Source organism: Myodes glareolus, chromosome 11, assembly GCF_982192425.1.
Source record: "Myodes glareolus chromosome 11, mMyoGla1.1, whole genome shotgun sequence".
Taxonomy (NCBI): Eukaryota; Metazoa; Chordata; class Mammalia; order Rodentia; family Cricetidae; genus Myodes; species Myodes glareolus.
Genome location: NC_142036.1, coordinates 42,927,986 through 42,945,174, shown reverse-complemented (window position 1 = coordinate 42,945,174; position 17,189 = coordinate 42,927,986). Strand labels below are relative to the sequence as shown.

Sequence of the window (17,189 nt, the reverse complement as noted above, 5' to 3'; positions counted from 1 at the left end):
TTCCTTCCTGGAACAGGCCTCACGAGACAAGGCGGACAGGCTGCAGGCTTTACACTCAGACCAATGGGGCTCACCTGAGATGACAGAGAGTAGGGAGGGGGACACGCTGCTGGCCTGGGGCTAATTTATTTTAGTCAAATCCTAACACGTAATTACTTACTATCAACAATACTTTCCAGTGGATTTTGGAAGGACTGACCACTCCTCGTTTAGCGCATCCAACTAGCAGAAATTAAGAACAACAAACCTAGAGCACATACACGCGGCTTTCTTAAAAGCCTGAGAGAGCAGAGTTGATCTTTATTTCTTATTGAAAACGTGGGGTGTTTTTCCTTAGAGTCAACACGATGCCTTTATTTTACAGTAAGCGTTCTTTTGATTTCAGGTCTCCACAAAATTGGGTTTTTTTTCCCAAAACTTTGGAAGTAGAAGGTACTTTAAACAAAAATATTGTGCAAAGTCGGCACTTTTTTCTTTTAAATATTGAAATAAATAAAAGAGTTCCCTTTTTTGTCTTTGTCAGTTTTTGTTGTGATCTCTATTGCAGAGCAAATTCCACTCTGAGCTGGGTACTGTCTCAAAGACATTTCAAGCAAAGGCAATGAAGAATTTCAAAAGGAAAAAAAATAAAATCTTCTTATTGCACAAACTTGAGCCATTTCCAACTCTTGGCTGAGCCAAGCTGAGAGATGCGAGCGGCTTTCTCCATCCAATCCCTGCAGGTTCCGTCAGGTATTAGCTGAAATCCATGCTCGGGAAGGGTTGGGCAAGAGAAGAGGAGGAGGAAGAGGAGGGGCTCGGCGTCTGGGTTCTCTTCACCTTCTTCAGGAATGACTTGCTTGAAGGATGCGCAGTTCCTGGGTCACAGAGTGGACTGCAGAGGGAAAGGCAATGAGAGATAAAAAAAAAAACAAAAACCAAACAACAACAACAACAGCACAACAGCTACCTAAGAAGGGAAGATTAAACTGAAGGGTGAGGATGAGGTGTTTGAAATGAATTGAAAGTAAAAGGAAGAAAAATCACTAATGACGGAGCTAAGGAAACCACAGCTTTGGACAATGAAAACCAGGCTTGGCTCTCTGGTGCCTCGGACAGCAGCAATGTGGAATCAGCTGGTAACAGGGCAGGGTAACCACTCAATGGCCCAGGAGACAGAATACAGAAGAGAAAACTGGGCGTGCACAAAGGAAAAACAAAGATGTCTACTTGGAAACCAAACAAACCAAATCTTTCAAAGTGAACCAGAAAAGACCCTTATGAAATCATATCGTCCAACCACCTACAAGGAAATGAGTCATTCTGAGGTATAGGAACGGCCACAGAGAACCCCGGTCACTCTCCCATCTGACCCATGGCGGAAAGAACATGACTTTTTATACACACACACACACACACACACACACACACACACACACCTTCGCCTCTAATCCTGGCCAAGTGATAAAGAGTGTCAGAACTATTCAAAGAGAAACCAAACCACAGAATGCACTCTAGTCCACTACTAGCCCAGCGATGCCAGGTGTCAGCTTTGGTTACTGGTGGCACCTTAAAACAGGTGGGAGGGATGCCCACCAGGCATAGGTTTTGCTTCTGGTGGAGATGGAGCCCACAAACTTAGTTTTAGTCTTCCCCATGAGGCAGTCAATATGAAGATCAGGCCATGGACAGCAAGTGTGTTGGTATTTCCCCTTAGAAGCTGTTCATGAGAACAGAGATAGGACCCCAATGGAGACAGACCACACGACTCTGAAGAAGCCTGATTGGAAAATGACCAAGGCAGAAGGAATAAGGTTTAAAACCAAACAAACATCTCCACCTCCTCCAAGTTCAAATTCCTCTGCCTGCCATGCTGCTCCTTCTGGTCAACCCAAGACATCATCCGCTGGCCAGGTGTACAGGCCATGAGGAAACACAATTCCAAAACTGACTCTACCCACCTACTTTTGTTTTCAAAGGAAGCCTGAGAAATTCCACATTTCCAAGCCCACCAAATCTTCCGTTCATGTCTGCTCCTGTTCCTCTCCATCTACTTCATTCTACTCCATGTCCGTACATCTCTGATTTGGTGCCCCCTGGCTAGCTACTGTCTTCCTTCCTGTGCCTCAGCTCAGCTAGTGCCATCTGACTCCAGTCCTTTCACTTGGAATATAAGCCACAGTGACCTTTCTTTTGACTTTCCCCAGGTTGCCTGCCATTTATCTGTTTGTTGGATACTGGTCATGACTGTATCCTCTGAAAGAGTATTTTTGTCCCTCCGACAATGCTCCTGACTCCTGTGGTCAGATGTCTCCTGTCACTTTGCCAGAGTTCATATCATAACCATAACCAGACCCTTGGAATGTCTACAAATTTTTACCTTTTATCCAACCCCCAACAAAACACATGCATACACACACACACACACACACACACACACACACACACATAACCACATACACAACTTCTTTTTCTCCATTTAATCCACCTAGAAAATCACTAGTTAGTTTTTGGAGTTTTCACTCTTGACATATATTTTTCTCCCGTTTATTTTGGCTAAGTCAACTACACGGAAAATGCTTCCCTGTTCCTGGTCTCCTACCCTCAGCCCTTCTAAAGAAGCTGAGCGTTACATCTTTCCCCACACTGACAGCTCTCCAGCACGTTCATCTCCCACATCCTCATGTTCTCTCCTTTCTCCCTCTTTACCACGTCACTACCCTTCGGCCCTCATCTTCCCTCTCTGCCTTGCCCAATGGATGTTGTTTCCAAGACAGCTTCTCCACTCTTGCCTCGGAAATATTAAGCTTCTAAAGTATATGGGGCGAAATTTTAGGATATTTCCACTAATTATCTCAGAAGCATTGCCAAGAGTTCACTTAATATTAATAAATAATTATGCTATCATGGTATTAGGTATTATTCAACAGACATGAATGACATCACCCTTGACCTCAGGAACACACCATCTTTGGAGGAGAAAAACTACTGCTAAGAAGAACAAATTACAGTACAATACTTAAACATTCTTTCTTGCTATTTTTGCACGGATCAAGTTGTGATTCCCAGCTTTTCTTTTGACTCAGCTCTACCTCCTTCTCTCTGACAGCAAGCCTATGGCTTAAAGAACAGGCATACATCTGGAGCTTGTTGGATTGGAAGGCTCCTAAGAAAAAGTCTCTCTGACCACTGTGAGCCACAGCAAAAGACCATCACATACCATCCAATGACAGCCCTTACATATTGAGTATGTGTGACCATCTGGTCTAGATTGCGAGTAATTAGTCCTGTGTTTAACTGCATCTTAGCTTTCCAGGACTGAGCAGTCGAGTGTGTACTACATTCCATGTTCCTCAGTTCCTAGTCACCAAATGAAGAAAGGCATAGCTGAGTAAAAGCTTTATCACCCAAGATCTAGGAACTTACTAGCTGGAAACCTCAGCTGGTGTGATAGGTCAAATGTCTTTCTCAGCAGCAAAGGGCTAAGTTGATCACGGGCCTCCTTGGTAACAATGCACTAGGAAGGATATAACCTCCTTTGTAGAACATCCTCACTGAAAATGCAAAGCCTTGTTTATATCATTAGAAAACCACACAAGAACCTAGAGGGAATGGCTATAAAATGATTAGCCAACACTTAGCAAAAGCATCAGGAAATTGAAAACCCAAGGCAGACACTGGACTCATTAATCCAGGTTAAAGAACTTTGGAAGGATAGGCTAACTAGATGTGATGTGTGATCCTGGAACAGGAAAAAATGGCATTACCAAGACAATAGGCAGAATCTGGATGAGGTCAGCTTGTAGTGTTGTAACAAAATGAATTTCTGATTGTAATTGTTATACTGTGATTATTTGGAGAATCTGGGTGAATGGTATATGGGATTTTTTAAAATTAGTATCTTAGAAGTTTTGATAAATGTGAAATTATTAGGATTTGTTGTTATTGGTTTTAGTTTTAGTCGTTGGTTGAAAGCAAGTCTTGAGATTCTTTTTAACTTACTGCAGCTTTGAACCTACTGGGTTTTTTGGTGTTGTTTGTTTTACTTTGTTTTGCTTTGCTTTTAGCTAAGGACTTCTTTTGTGTGAATGTGGGGTGGGGAGTGCAGGTGTATGCATGTGCTGGGCAAGTCAGAGGACAACGTCCACCACACCACCCAAACCCTGACCACACCAGGAGTCCAGGCTTAGCCCTTTCAAAAGGTTTGTGGGACCTTGGACCACGCTGTTTCTCAGCACTGTTCACTGTCTAATGGGTGGGTTTTGTTGTTTTACACTGAAAGTTCTTCTCAACCCAAAGAAGATATAAACCCCTTGGCTAATTCTATTCAAGATACCTTCAAAAATGCAGCCTGTGAGGAAGTCAGTAAAAATTGTGTTTTAAAAGATGAAAATGGGTAGACCCAGATGCCCAGAACTTATTGACCTTGGAATTTTAGACCGGTCATCTAAACCGACCAAACCTCAGTTTCCTCACCAGCAAAATGGAGCTAGACGCCATCTCTCTCACCTCACGAGCTTGTTTTCAGAGTTATAATCAACATGTTGGTCATGTATTATGATCAAAAAGAAAGAAATGTCCACATCCTGGACACAGAGAAAGCTAAGACAGGGCTCACAGTGATCAACTCACACAGGGAGTTGAGTCCTGAAATCATGTCTTTCATGTCTGCTCTAGGCTTCCACTCACTAGATCAAATGTGTCTCACTCGGAAAACTCACAACATAAGCAACTTCTCTTCCCAAGGCTAAGCAAAATCCCTGTGGAAAAATTCCTAATGCGTGAGTCTGCTCAAACTCTAAGTACATGCTCAAGATCATATTCATCAGCTGTAACAGGAGGCATATTGGAATAAAATTAATTAATTTTATTCCACCATGAAGTAAGCACCTCCAAACAGCCTTTAGTTCTCTCCCCAAGTAATGATCCCACGTTCCCTCAAGTGCCATATAAAGGCACTATCAGGCTCCAGCCCATTAGGTGCGTAGACAGACACAAAGCAAGCAGGAAGGCTTAAAAGGACGCTGTTGATGTGAGCATCCTATTCTTTATTAAATCCCTGTCTCGAAAATACCAGCAGTAAATTGGACTACTGACTTTAAAATACCTTTAAAAAATAAATGCATCTTCCTCATTCCAGGGGCTGTAGGGATCTTCCTCTCTGATCTCCTCGTCGTCTTTGGAACAGAAAATGATGCCTTAGACTGAGGTTGGAACAAACACCAGATAGTCACCTATTACAACAGCAGCTCCTTTTACACCAACAGTTCCCTGGAGGATTTGAATGCGGCAGAGAGTTCTGTGCTTTTACTTCCCCCATGCTGGGACAGGTACTGAGAAAAATTTAGGTGACATTTCTGAAGCATTCTGGTCATGTCATTCCATAGATAATTATGATTTCCTTTTTGATCCAAAATGTTCATAGTGATGCTTAACCAAAACCTTCCAGTAGCTCCTACAACTCCTACGGTCCCTGAGGTCACAAGAAAGGGCTTTTTGTCCCCATGAGGCATCCAAAGTCTTGTCTAAAAGTTACAGTTTGTGTAGATGGTGAGTTACCTACAACATTCTGTACAAACCTGGATCAGAATTAGAATTCTCTTCAATGAGGTATAATTGCTTATTCTTGGTGGTTGAAATAGCTTTTTAGAAGGTACATTCACTACAGGTATCCATTGCTTCAACTGGAACTGAATGAAGTGCGCAATATTTGATGTATATTTCTGAACTAAGACCCATTTAAGAGACAGCACAGGCAGAGGGCCAGCAGGTGGGCTTGAGAATCAGGTTGTTGGGGAGGTCAAATGGGGCCTTAGGTACACTTAACCGCAGTATTTGGCCTCAGCTTCTTTACCTATAAGCTGGGGTACTGCAAGCATTTATCTTGGCATATCATGATGGAAGTCAAGTGAACTGCTCTAAAGAAAACCTCCAAACCGTCCCCAGCACACACAGGCTCACTCTGTCCTCTGGAGAAGGGGGATCGGACCTCATATCAACACCATCAAGTTTTCCAGGATCTAGGACAGCCAGCTGTTGCCTCTTCCCCCTTCTCTCTAACGCGCCACCATCCCTCTGCTTGAAGATGCTCCCTTCTAAAGTGACGGCTGTCCCACTCACTCACACTGAGCTCAGTTAACCTGCCCAAGTTGACTTTCCCTTAACTGAAAGGTGCAAGGCAGGAATCTAATCATCTTCTGGGATCCTTCCCGTTCCTCTTCAAGTTTTCCTTGGAGAATATGAATTCTGAGTCTGTTTATAGACGCTGGTGCTATATGGAAAACGAGACATGATGCTCTACAGTGTGAGGTAGCAACCCTGCTCACGTCAGCCACACCAATGAAGAATGACAACAGCTACTGTGCCTAACAGGAGAAACTGAAAAGCAAGCTAAACTAGTGAAGTAAATCAGACAAGCAAAAGTCGCTCTCAGTCGCCGTCCTGGGGGTTAGCCTTGGTAGACAGTTCTAAACTATTGGTTTCCTTATTAGACACACAGGCTGGACTCCTAAATCAAGTGTTTTTTTTAAAAATAATTTCTTTCAAATATCCCATACTCAAAGTCAAATTATCACTGGGAATTCCAGGACCACGACCAACTAGACAAGAGTTCAAATGACTGTGGAGACTGAATATACTTTTTATTGACTTGGAAGCTCATATTTCATGCTATGAACCAATATCTGAACCAAAGGAAGGAAGTCCAGAGGTGGAAAGTGGCAGCAAGAGCAGAAACCACTGGAAACGATGCAGGTGAGTGTGCAGGAATATTACCACATGGAGGTCTATGTTCCATTCCCTAGGATGAAGATTAGGCAAAATATCCCAGAGTAGATGGCAGTAACTCTCAAATCTGAGAACAAACATTCAGATAAGCTTATATCCGTCTGAAACATCAGAGTCCCTCTACCTCAGACTATTAGGAAAACTCAAAGGGGTCTGCAAGTTTTGTCTGCATGGCCTTATTTTGGTGAGTGAGCTTGTTATTTCATGAGTGATCTAATTCAGAGAGACCGTTCAAATCTGGACCACTAAAGCAGATCTCCTCTGATACTCATAAGTAGCCAGTTGACTAGGCAACCAGAAGGACCTCTGGAAACCCAATACCCTGGCCATACTTTGTGGGGATTCAGAATCTTCCAAAACCCAGTTGAGTGTTGTGCTTAATCAGAGGTCTTTAGTCAGAGGTTCTTGTTTGTTTGGTAGGTTGGTTGGCTTGTTCTGTGTGTGTATGCGTCACATGCTCATGCATGCTCCTATGTGTCTTTGTATGTTCACACATGCCAGGGTGCACATGTACATGTCAGAAGACAGCTTACAAGGGTCAGTTCTCTCCTTCCACCATGTGAATTCCACAGACCAAACTCGGGTTGTCAGGCTTAGCTGCAAGCACCCTTGCCCAAAAAACCATCTCGCCAGCCCAGAAATCCTGAATTTAGACTCAGTCCCTTGGCTGTGAAACAGATCCCCAGAGCCCAAAGTACCACCCTAGACATGCAGGACCCTGTTCTCTGCCTCTTTATTCCTACCCAAGCCAACAGACTTCACTTCCACATTTAACCAAGGGAAAAGTCAGCCAAGCATTTCCCCAGCCACTTTCTCTTTCAGCTGAAGCCAAAGCCAAAGCCAGAAGCCAGAAGCTTGCCGTTCTCCATATCAAGCCCCTCCCCTATTCCCAAGCCGGCATCAGCCCAGCACCTAGGCCCAGCATGCACACACAGGCCAGACTCTCCATTCACCACCCCACACCACAAAGGGGGACCCCAGAAACACAAAAGAGCAAGCTTAGAGGAACCAAAGGAAAGAAATAAAAAGGGGGGAAAGCGAAGAGGAAAAAAAAAAACAACAACAACTATGATGGTTTTTGCACTCATTGTGAAACAACTCAGCCAGGACATACCTGTTTAAGCAGGGCCTCCCAGCTGCTCTCAGGGACTGCCAATGAGGTGGACAGTCTTCCTTATCCCTGAGGCCTCGGACCAAGTGTTGCTTTGGTTTATTTCAGGAAATGCTATTGGAAAGATAAAACAAAGTGCCTGGCAGGCACTATAAAAAGTGGAAGAAATACGGAAGACGGCATCATCCAATGGGCGGCTACGTGGTTTTTTTACGCAGGGGCAAAGGGAGGGGAGATGCTCCGTGCGGCATCCCTCTTCCTTCCAGGAGCGCCAGCCACCTCAGTCACTCTGCCTGGGCTGAGCCTGTGACTTGCTGACATTCCATTCCTGTGTTCAGATGGTCGCTGATCTTTGCCAGGACGAAAGGAAGGGAAACTCAGCAACAGGGAAAGAAGAGAGGAGCCAAGGGAAGCGGCCACTGCTGGTCAGAGCCAGAGCTGGAAGGAGGCCAGATGTAAGTGGCCCCAGGCCTCTCTGGGATGTTTGCCATTTTCTCACAAGCAGAGAGATGTAAAGGTCATGAAGGAGACATGGGAAGGGGTCTGCTCTGCGGAGCCACCCACTCCCACTGAGGAAATTTTCCACACACACACCCAATGGCTGGCCTCTAAACAGAACGTTACTTCCATTTCTTTGATTTTTCTCTCTCCCCTCTCTCTCTCTTTCTCTTCCCACACCTGAATCTAATAATAGCTAACAGGTATAAATAATAATTGTTAATGTTATTTATTCTTTGTTTCCAAACCTTATGTTCCTCTTCTCTTGAAAACCAGGGAAATCAACTCTGCTCACACTAAAAAGATGCTCTCGCCCAACAGAAAATCCACCTAACTTCCTATTTCTAGGGAAAATAAATAGCCCACCATGGTGCCGTCTCTCCACAGAGGGCTCTAATTCCGCTCTTTTGTGGTTGTTTTGTTTTCGGTAGTTTGTGATTCTGTGGTACCCAAAATAGAAGGATGCGAGGAGGGGGAGGGACACGTGGAAGGTAGAAGGAAAAAAAAAGCAAGGATAACGGGAAAAGCCCAAGTCGTCTTTCATTTAAAAATATATATCACAACTAGAACAATGACCAGAGTCAGAGGGGGTGGCTAATCGGCCAGACAGTCTGTCCCACGGGCTCAGCAGTCGCCCTTTTTGTCTGCTGTGGGTGACCCCCGGCCACTGCGGCGTCCCCGACAGGAGCGAGGCTCTTCCAAATCGTCCTCATCAAAGCCGTAGAAAGTTGAGGTGTCACTTTCTGACGTGGAACCGAATAAGTCCTCCGTGGTACGTGCTGCGACCGCTGCCTCCTTCTCCTTCCTGCCTTCTCCTCCCAAATGAGCTGACATGTATGATGAATATATCAGCACATGGGTTAAGCAACAGACAGCATCATTAATATTCTCATTACAGCATTACAGCGTTATTCCTAACAGCAAGATAATCAGCCACCATTACACCAAAAGGAACTAACCAGGTATATCACCTGGTAACAGGGATTAGGGACAAAGCACACGTTTTCAGGAAGATTCCACTTCCCTGAATAAGGTCCCATCGCTACCAAGACACATGTGTCCACCGCTTCTGACAGCAAGAGATACACGCACGATATCTCCTCTGGTCCGCTCGCACAGAGGCACACGCTCCCCCAGCCCTGCCCCACACAACGCTTTTGGCTGGCGGTTTTAAAGCCTTGTTGGTATTTCTTTGTAGTTCCAGTTGACGTTTCTTTGAACAATGTTCGTCCGTCACTTTGACAGTCAGCTTTGCCAAGGTATTACTCTCAGATAACCCATTCAAGGTGGTTAAGCCTCCATCCGTTTTATTTTTATTTTTACCCACCTCTAATCCCACTCTTTGACAGTTCTTTCAATTCCACCCTTACACCATGTAGTTCATTTGTGCCAAAAGCAAAGAGCAACGGAAAATTGAAGTGTTAGTTCGGAAGAACTCTCTCTCTCTCTCTCTCTCTCTCTCTCTCTCTCTCTCTCTCTCTCTCGAGACAGGATTTCTCTGTAGCTTTGGAGCCTGTCCTGGAACTAGCTCTTGTAGACCAGGCTGGCCTCAAACTCACTGAGATCCACCTGCCTCTGCCTCCTGAGTGCTAGGATTAAAGGTGTGCGCCACCACCCCTTGGCAACTTCTCACTTTCTTAAACCCCGAAGGAAATGCTTGCAATCTCACACACTACCACCACTAAACATACCAGGGTCTTAGCTACTCCAGAAAGTTCATCCTGTCAACTCGAACTCAAGACACACCGAAAGGTGAAAATGGGGCTTTAAAATGCCTAACGAATACAGTATCCTAAAATCTGTAAACCTCGGGCTTAAATTGTTTCATACTCTATTGGAACCCAATACCATAGTGATGGTCCCTTCTGTGCCAGGGCTGGACAAGGCACTTTCTTCCAGGAATCAGAGGCAGTGGGTATGTGAGCAGGGAATAGGTGCTATTCCAACTCATGTTCTCCTCTGGAAGAGCCCTAGAGAGGCCCCAAAGATGTATTCACCCATCTGACTTAGCGGTCCCATTCAGGGGCTAATGCTACCTGGTTCTTAACAATTTCAGGAGCATTAGAGTCAGGTGGTAATAAGTGACCCACCAGATTCATCCCCAGCAATCGCAGTGAGAATACCTATGTCACTGTAACATGACACGTGAGGCACACATATCAGGCAGAACCAAGGAAAGAAACACTGAGCAAAAGTTGTACAAAGACAGATTTCATGTAGTAGAGGGAAAAAAAACAAAACCCGACATCCTGCTTACGATGCCCATGGATCAGTTGAAGTACCTCATCCTTTTGTTGATCAGGAAAGGGTGAAATGACAGCATTTCACAGTGAGAAGTCTCCAACTGCCTTCCCTAAACCACCCAAAGCCTACAGTGGTCCACGACACCCTGCCTAACGCGCCACTCCACCAAATGGCCTTGCTTCTCATAGGAGAGATGCTGCTTGAGTGCCTGACCTTAAAACAAATGAAAAGCACTGGGTTGAAGTTCATTTGTTTTAAGTTTCTTTTCAAAAATCTAAAACCAGCGCTGTCTATCATAAGGGTCGTATCTTCTAAGTAAAAAGTTCAATGTTACGTATCACGCTATGGACCATGAACAAAATTGACAGAATTGCATGAAAGGAATTCCCTGGCAGGGTCCTTGAGAATTAAATAAAGGGTCTTATGCAATGGACACTAAGTCATGTTTCCAATTGCTGGTTTACCGCTCAAGGCTGTCTAGAGCCCTAAACAACTTTAGCTTCAAAACACATCGTGCTAAAGGTAAAGTTGGAGGGCACACAAGGGAGAACTGAGTCACTGCAGAAAACCAAGATGAGGTCACCTCAGTCCTTCTCTTGGGACTAGGGTCAAAATGCATCAGATGAAATGATCTCCCATGCTGTGCAACCACCCAGCCAAAGTGTCTCGCCTCTAGCCAGCAGCTCATGAAACTGAAGATGCCTTCTGAAATCATGTCTCCTTCCTGCCTTATGCTTTGGTCTAATTATGACGTAGAAAAACTGGGGAGGGGTGGCACCAACCAACCATGATCAGGCAAAAAGAATGATTGATCTACAATTAAAAACCAAGCCAAGACTTTTAACTCGTTTTAAGAATGAAGGAACGAGACCAAAAGTCTCTTTTTGATACTTGAGCCTTTGGATAGACAAGAGAAAAAGAGTATGCAAAAGGTCAGCTGCAGGTCGGTCTCAAGGACGCTTGCCCTAATGCCTCCTGGGTAGGTAGCTCTGCGCTGTCACACGTGGAAATATGGGATGAGCGGCCAATGGTGGTGGTAGGGTTATGCGGCTGTAAAGGAGCCCAGGACTCTCCAAGCCCCACAGTTCGGGCGTCCCTAATACTTCTGTTTCCATACTCTGGGGTTGCCCCAGGTATTTCCACAGAACAAACACAATTTTTGCTACATTCATCTTGTAGTACAGGCTAGCGTGTTGCCTGGAACCTCCAGGTATCTCCGCTCTACTTTGGTTTTGACCACAACTACGTATACAAAACAATGTACACCCCATGGAAGGGCCATACCTCCTCCTCACCCTTTCACCTGGGACCCAGAGAATGGTGGGTTTTTTGTTCTTCAAGACCCAAAGAAGGAAAACATGGAAGTGACCTGAAACCCCCTTTTCCCCTCAAAACCATCACCACCGTCACTTCTCCGTGCTCCTCTCCCTCCCCAGCCATGGTGAGAGGGCAGAGCACTCCAAACAGAAGAGGTCTATGGCACACAGTGCAGAAAGGGGCCACACTCACCAGAGCGTCCACAGTCTGCACAGGACACAAGCTCTTCCGGCCTCCCACTCTTCTTGTTCATATTTGAGCCCCCCAGGCAGAAGTCACAGTAGTTATTGGGAATGACTGTCCCATCTGGTCCTTTCTGGGCTGTGGAAACATTAAGAAAGAATTCCAATTTTAGATTTAGATGCTGCCCATTCTTTTACTGGAGCACAGCAGAGCCTCTTCCAGAAAGAACAGAAAGCTTAGGATGGAAGAGTTTGCTACAGCCTAGCGGTGATATTGGGCTAGGCTCTGTTTGCTTTTGCTTCCTCCCCATCCCTTGGTTCACTGGTATACATTTTGCAAGTCATTCAGCATCTCATCTTTGCAAATTTTTCCAGTTCTATGTTTTTTTTTTAATAGAAACCTCACTGCCCCTCTGATTCCATCTCTAAATTAATAAACTACTCAAAATGGTATGAGTTATTAGTCAAGCAAGCTTCTGTTAATCCTGCGCAGACTCCAAAACATCAGATGGAAATTGCAAACAGTGATACCCTGAGGGAGAGAGCAGCCAATGCTTTGGCCTAGCCTTTGAGAGAGAGAGATGCTTATTCAGTATCTGTAGATAGTCACTTCTAGACCGCGAGCTGGAGAGGTTCCTGAGAACTCTTGATAAACACCTTGGAGTGTGCACAAGTGTCTGTTCTTAGCGTCAGCTCTCAGGGTGTAGACTCGTCCATCATGGAAAGCAAGTAGGATAAGTTCATCTGAAGAACTCCAAATGCCTAGAATTAGAAGTGGACACAGGGTGACTGTGTCCCATGTCAGAGATGAATGGAATGATGGGGGAATGATCACATGTATAGGCTTAAGTAACTGGACACAATAACTCCATAACCTACGCCTGCTGAATTTCCAAACAAAGGTGTTGAACACTCCTTAGGTGTGACCTTGAAAACAGAGCCCAGTGGTAATGCCCATGTCTTTGAGGCCCAAAGTCATTCCCAGTTACTAAGGGATGGTTGGAAAGCCCAGACCAGGTTCCTCACACGGGAGAATGCTTCCATTTTCCTATTTCTCTCATCCTGTTGTAGACATTTCTTAGGGATATTCACACTCCCTGATTGCCACTAACAAGAAAAGTCTCTCTGTCTGTGGAGTCAGCCTTAACCACTAGGGTATGTTCCTCCTCAGCATCCTCCGAGTCCGCTGCTATCTTTCATTATTCACCTGCTAACATTAATCAGGGTCCCGTAGGGTACGAATCTGTGAAGAGGAGGCAGATATGTGAACAGAAACACCAGCCAGACCATAAGTGATAAACGGATTCGCCCCCTTTAATATGATTCCCTCTGGCCTTGGCTTCCTCCGTGCCTCTGCTTTGCCTCCAGGAATAGAAAGCTTACCTGGGGAAGGCGGAAGACAAAGGCTAGTGGAATTACATTACAGAGGGTTAATCCATTTATCAGTTGCTATTTGAATTGTTTAATCAGTTTCTAAGTCATTGATTTCCATCTTCAAGCAGGCAGACAATCCTCTGCAAGAAAAGTGTCGGCTGTTTGGGGGAGGCAGAGGAACGGGCCACCCTCTGTGGTCTTTTGAGGATGGACTTCCCTTCCGCGGGCACTGGATCTCAAAGACATCTGAAGAGCAAGCAGGGTGACTTTTCAAATACTCTCCCAAGGCCTGCGCATCTGCCGAAATTTTATGCTGCCTATGAAGTGTGCTTTGCCCGAGCCAGAAGTACCAGTCTCTGCCCTTTCTGCCGCTTTCAGTTGCTCTCTCCCTCATTGCCAGTACTTCCTAGAGAAAATCTAAGCGTGTTTAAGAAGCAAATAAACGTAAGGCTTCCTATTCAAAAGAAATGCTGAAGGCTATTAAGTGGTAACTATAAACTAGCGGTGCTAAAATATTAAATTTAGAAGCAAAGTTTCACGATTGGGTGAACTAGATATTAAGTGGGCCGTGCTCCTCACATCTGAGTAGCTTCCCATGTACAGGACAGGAGATCCGTATACACTGTGCCAGAAAGGCCTCGGACTCCCAGTCTGACTTTCTCCTATATGCACACAGACTTCCTGCAATATCAGATGCCTTCCCCATTCTCAAAATCCTTCTGCCACCAAAAGCCCTGCAAGCCTTCAATTGACTGTATTTCCTGATGGTTTATAAAGATGAAGAGGGAAAATAGAGAAAACAATAACTTCCAGACTGTTCTTCACATTCTTCACCAAAGAAGTAGACTACTCCATTGAAGCAAGAACTCCAAGTCAGGTCTGGTGGTACAAGCCTATATTTCCAGGTACTTAAGGGGCTGGGGCTGGAGAATTCTAAGTTCAAGGCTTGCCAAAGAAAGTTAAAGGCCTACCTTGGCAACTCATGGAATTTAAATAAAATAGCCAGAATAGAGCAGGGGACATGTCTCATTAGTGGAGCACTCGTCTGGCAGGCATGGGACCCGAGTTTTAAAGAAGCTTCCGAAGACAGGGTGTCAGGGCAGTATCCCTGTGTACACAGAAAGACAGAATGTCTGTGTAAGGGAGTGAGGAGCGTAGACTTAGGGATGTGCAAGAAGAGGTGAGGGGTTTGTTGTGGTTTAGCAATGTCCAGTTTAGACGGTGACAGTGAGAGACAGGTGTGGCTCGGTGATGGAGCACCACGAGGTGGGGAAGGAGAGGGCAGGAGGACAGTAACAGCCACGCTTTAACTTCAGCTGAGGTTCTACTCTTCTTGCAGCGATAGGCACAAAGCTTCCTTCCATCTCAGCAAAATGACAAGGTATGGCCTAAGAGCATATACATTAGTTCCCTTATGCTCTTTGATATTCAAGATTCAGGTGCTTCCATGGACCCTACCTATTCCCAATAATGACTACAGCTTCGAGAAGGCACTATGTTGGTAGCATTATTACATCTCTTGATACATGTGTCTCATATATTAACACACAATGATCTATTTCCTTAGATAGATTTAACTCTGGGCTGCCTGCATGACTTGCATACTGGAAATGGTGACCAACAATTTGTGGGTTGAATGGCTTAGAAAAGACGACAAAAATATAAACAGGTATCATATGATGCTCCTGGAACCTTCTTCGTGAACACAGAGCATGATATCAGCTTCCCCTCTAGCAAAGCAATCTTTTCTTGCTTTTGGCTTTTTTTTTTGACTCCTCAAAGAGATAGTCTATGTCCAAACAGACAAACTCACACCCACTCCCAGAATATGCAAGAGTAGGTAGCTGAAGGTCCTGAATCGCTAGAAGAATAATACTGCAGATAGCTTTAAGGCTTGGTATGAAACCATATGTGTTGAAAAGATCGGTTTCCAAAGCAGCAGTGTTCCAAGGTAGAACTTCAAGGGGACTGAGTGTACTGTGCAGGTCATGACCTAATCCACGATCTAAGCCAACGGTATGTTCAAAATCCAAATAGATTATTGGGAGAGAGTGAAACTGTAGAAGGAGCCTTGTTTGAGAAAGTGGGTCACTGGGCGCATGTCTTTGGAGGGTATATCACGGCCCTGGCCCCTTCCGGCTAAGCTACTCTGCTTCCTGGCCATCTGACGTAGGTAGCTCTGCCCCCACTATACCCTGTCTGCCATGATGTTCTGCCTCATTGTAACCCTGAAAATCCAATCTGAACAGCTGTGGCTTAAAACCTCTGGAACTGTGAACCAAATCTTTTCTCCTCTGAATTGTTCCTCTGGGGTATTTATCCGAGTAATAAAAGTCTGGTTAGCACAGCCACTCCAAAAAACACAAAACCATAATTTACTATCACCTAAGAAATGATACAAGGTCACATCTACCCACGTAGCCTCCCCGTGGTTCAAAGGCTTGTTGAGAAGGATGAGAATCAGGGATCTACCATACGGCTTACTGCTATGGCGGGGCTTCTGCTAGATGCTTGGCATATACTGGTTCCTATAGAAGCTGTGTGAAGCAGGAGTTGTTTGAAAGGTGAGGTACCCAAAATCCAAAAATTCAGGTCTCAGTTGTAAAAAAAGGAGATGGGTTTCACCCCCAGTTGTGTACATCCCCAGAGGTTCAAACTGCTCAGCCCCCCAGGAGGTCTAAAAGCAAACACTTTCTGGGCCGTACCTTGCACGGTAAGCATTTCATAAACCTCTTTGGAGTCTATTTGATTCATCCAATATATTAATTATAAAGCTTGAGGCAATAAAAATTATTTTGATTGGCCTGATAAAAGCGGATTCCCTTTGAACTTCAATTTACTGTCCCTGCCATAGTAATCCATCCAGGCTGACTCTATGATAGCAGTTCTCTGGTGAACTCCAGAGAGTCTGAAAGAGTGCTAAGTCATAGCTCATCCTGTGGCCACATTGGCCTAAGGTCTGACCTAGCCATGAGCAATTTCCAGGCACCATACATGAATCATTATAAAAAGGATTTTACTATAAATAGGGGGCTTGTCCAGACCTTTAAAGTGGGCTTTAAATAGAGACTCTGCTGCCGCTCATGGAAAATAAGGTTCCCCTTTAGCCTGACTTGGAAGCCGAGGACGACAGGGAGGACAGGACACCCGAGTGGTGTCCTGACGGCAGTGTCCACAGTGACGGGTCTGCTTCACTGGTGACTGGTGTTTGTGACAGAGACCGTAGAAGGGATACGGGTAAACTGCCAAGAAAAGGAAGTCAGCCTTGAGAGTCTGGGGATTTACCTGGGGCAGACAACTCAAGAAAACCTCAAATTTGGATAAATAGAGGTCAGGTACAAAGGTCATGAAGAAATGCAGGGGAAAATAACAGAGAAGAAAGAGGAGATATTTAAATAACTAGAGCAAGAGAAAGGAAAAGAAACGGGTATCTTAACTTACACGTCCAACATAGGCTATTTCACTGGCTCAGAGAGTCTCGCCACCATGCTCAGAGAAGCGAGAGCAGGCATGCTGAGGAACATCAGCATGCTAAAGGACTTACTGATTAAATTATGTCTTATGGCCATAGAAAATAAAGTCCCAAATCCATGACAGGTTTGCCTTGCTCTCCTGTGAATGCTACCCTGCTGCAATATACCTGTCACTCATGGCCAGTCTGGACACCATCAATAACCTCTCTCCTGAGCTCTGGAGAG

General features: G+C 44.9%; 1 protein-coding gene across 8 annotated transcripts in view; it reads right to left on the bottom strand.

The window, feature by feature from the left end:
* Positions 1-17,189, bottom strand: part of Dpf3 (double PHD fingers 3) — a 265,496-nt gene that overhangs the window by 44,855 nt on the left and 203,452 nt on the right. For 2 of the 8 annotated variants that reach the window (XM_048449097.3, XM_085697409.2), the window contains exons 8-9: positions 12,775-12,906; positions 12,128-12,256 (exon numbers count right to left, since the gene is read on the bottom strand). In XM_048449097.3, the coding sequence (XP_048305054.3) occupies positions 12,128-12,256; positions 12,775-12,906 (261 nt within the window). Of the gene's footprint in view, positions 1-267; positions 875-8,889; positions 9,202-12,127; positions 12,257-12,774; positions 12,907-17,189 lie in introns of those variants that run through there. The other 6 variants (XM_087911685.1, XM_087911682.1, XM_087911681.1 and 3 more) reach the window with 6 other exon arrangements.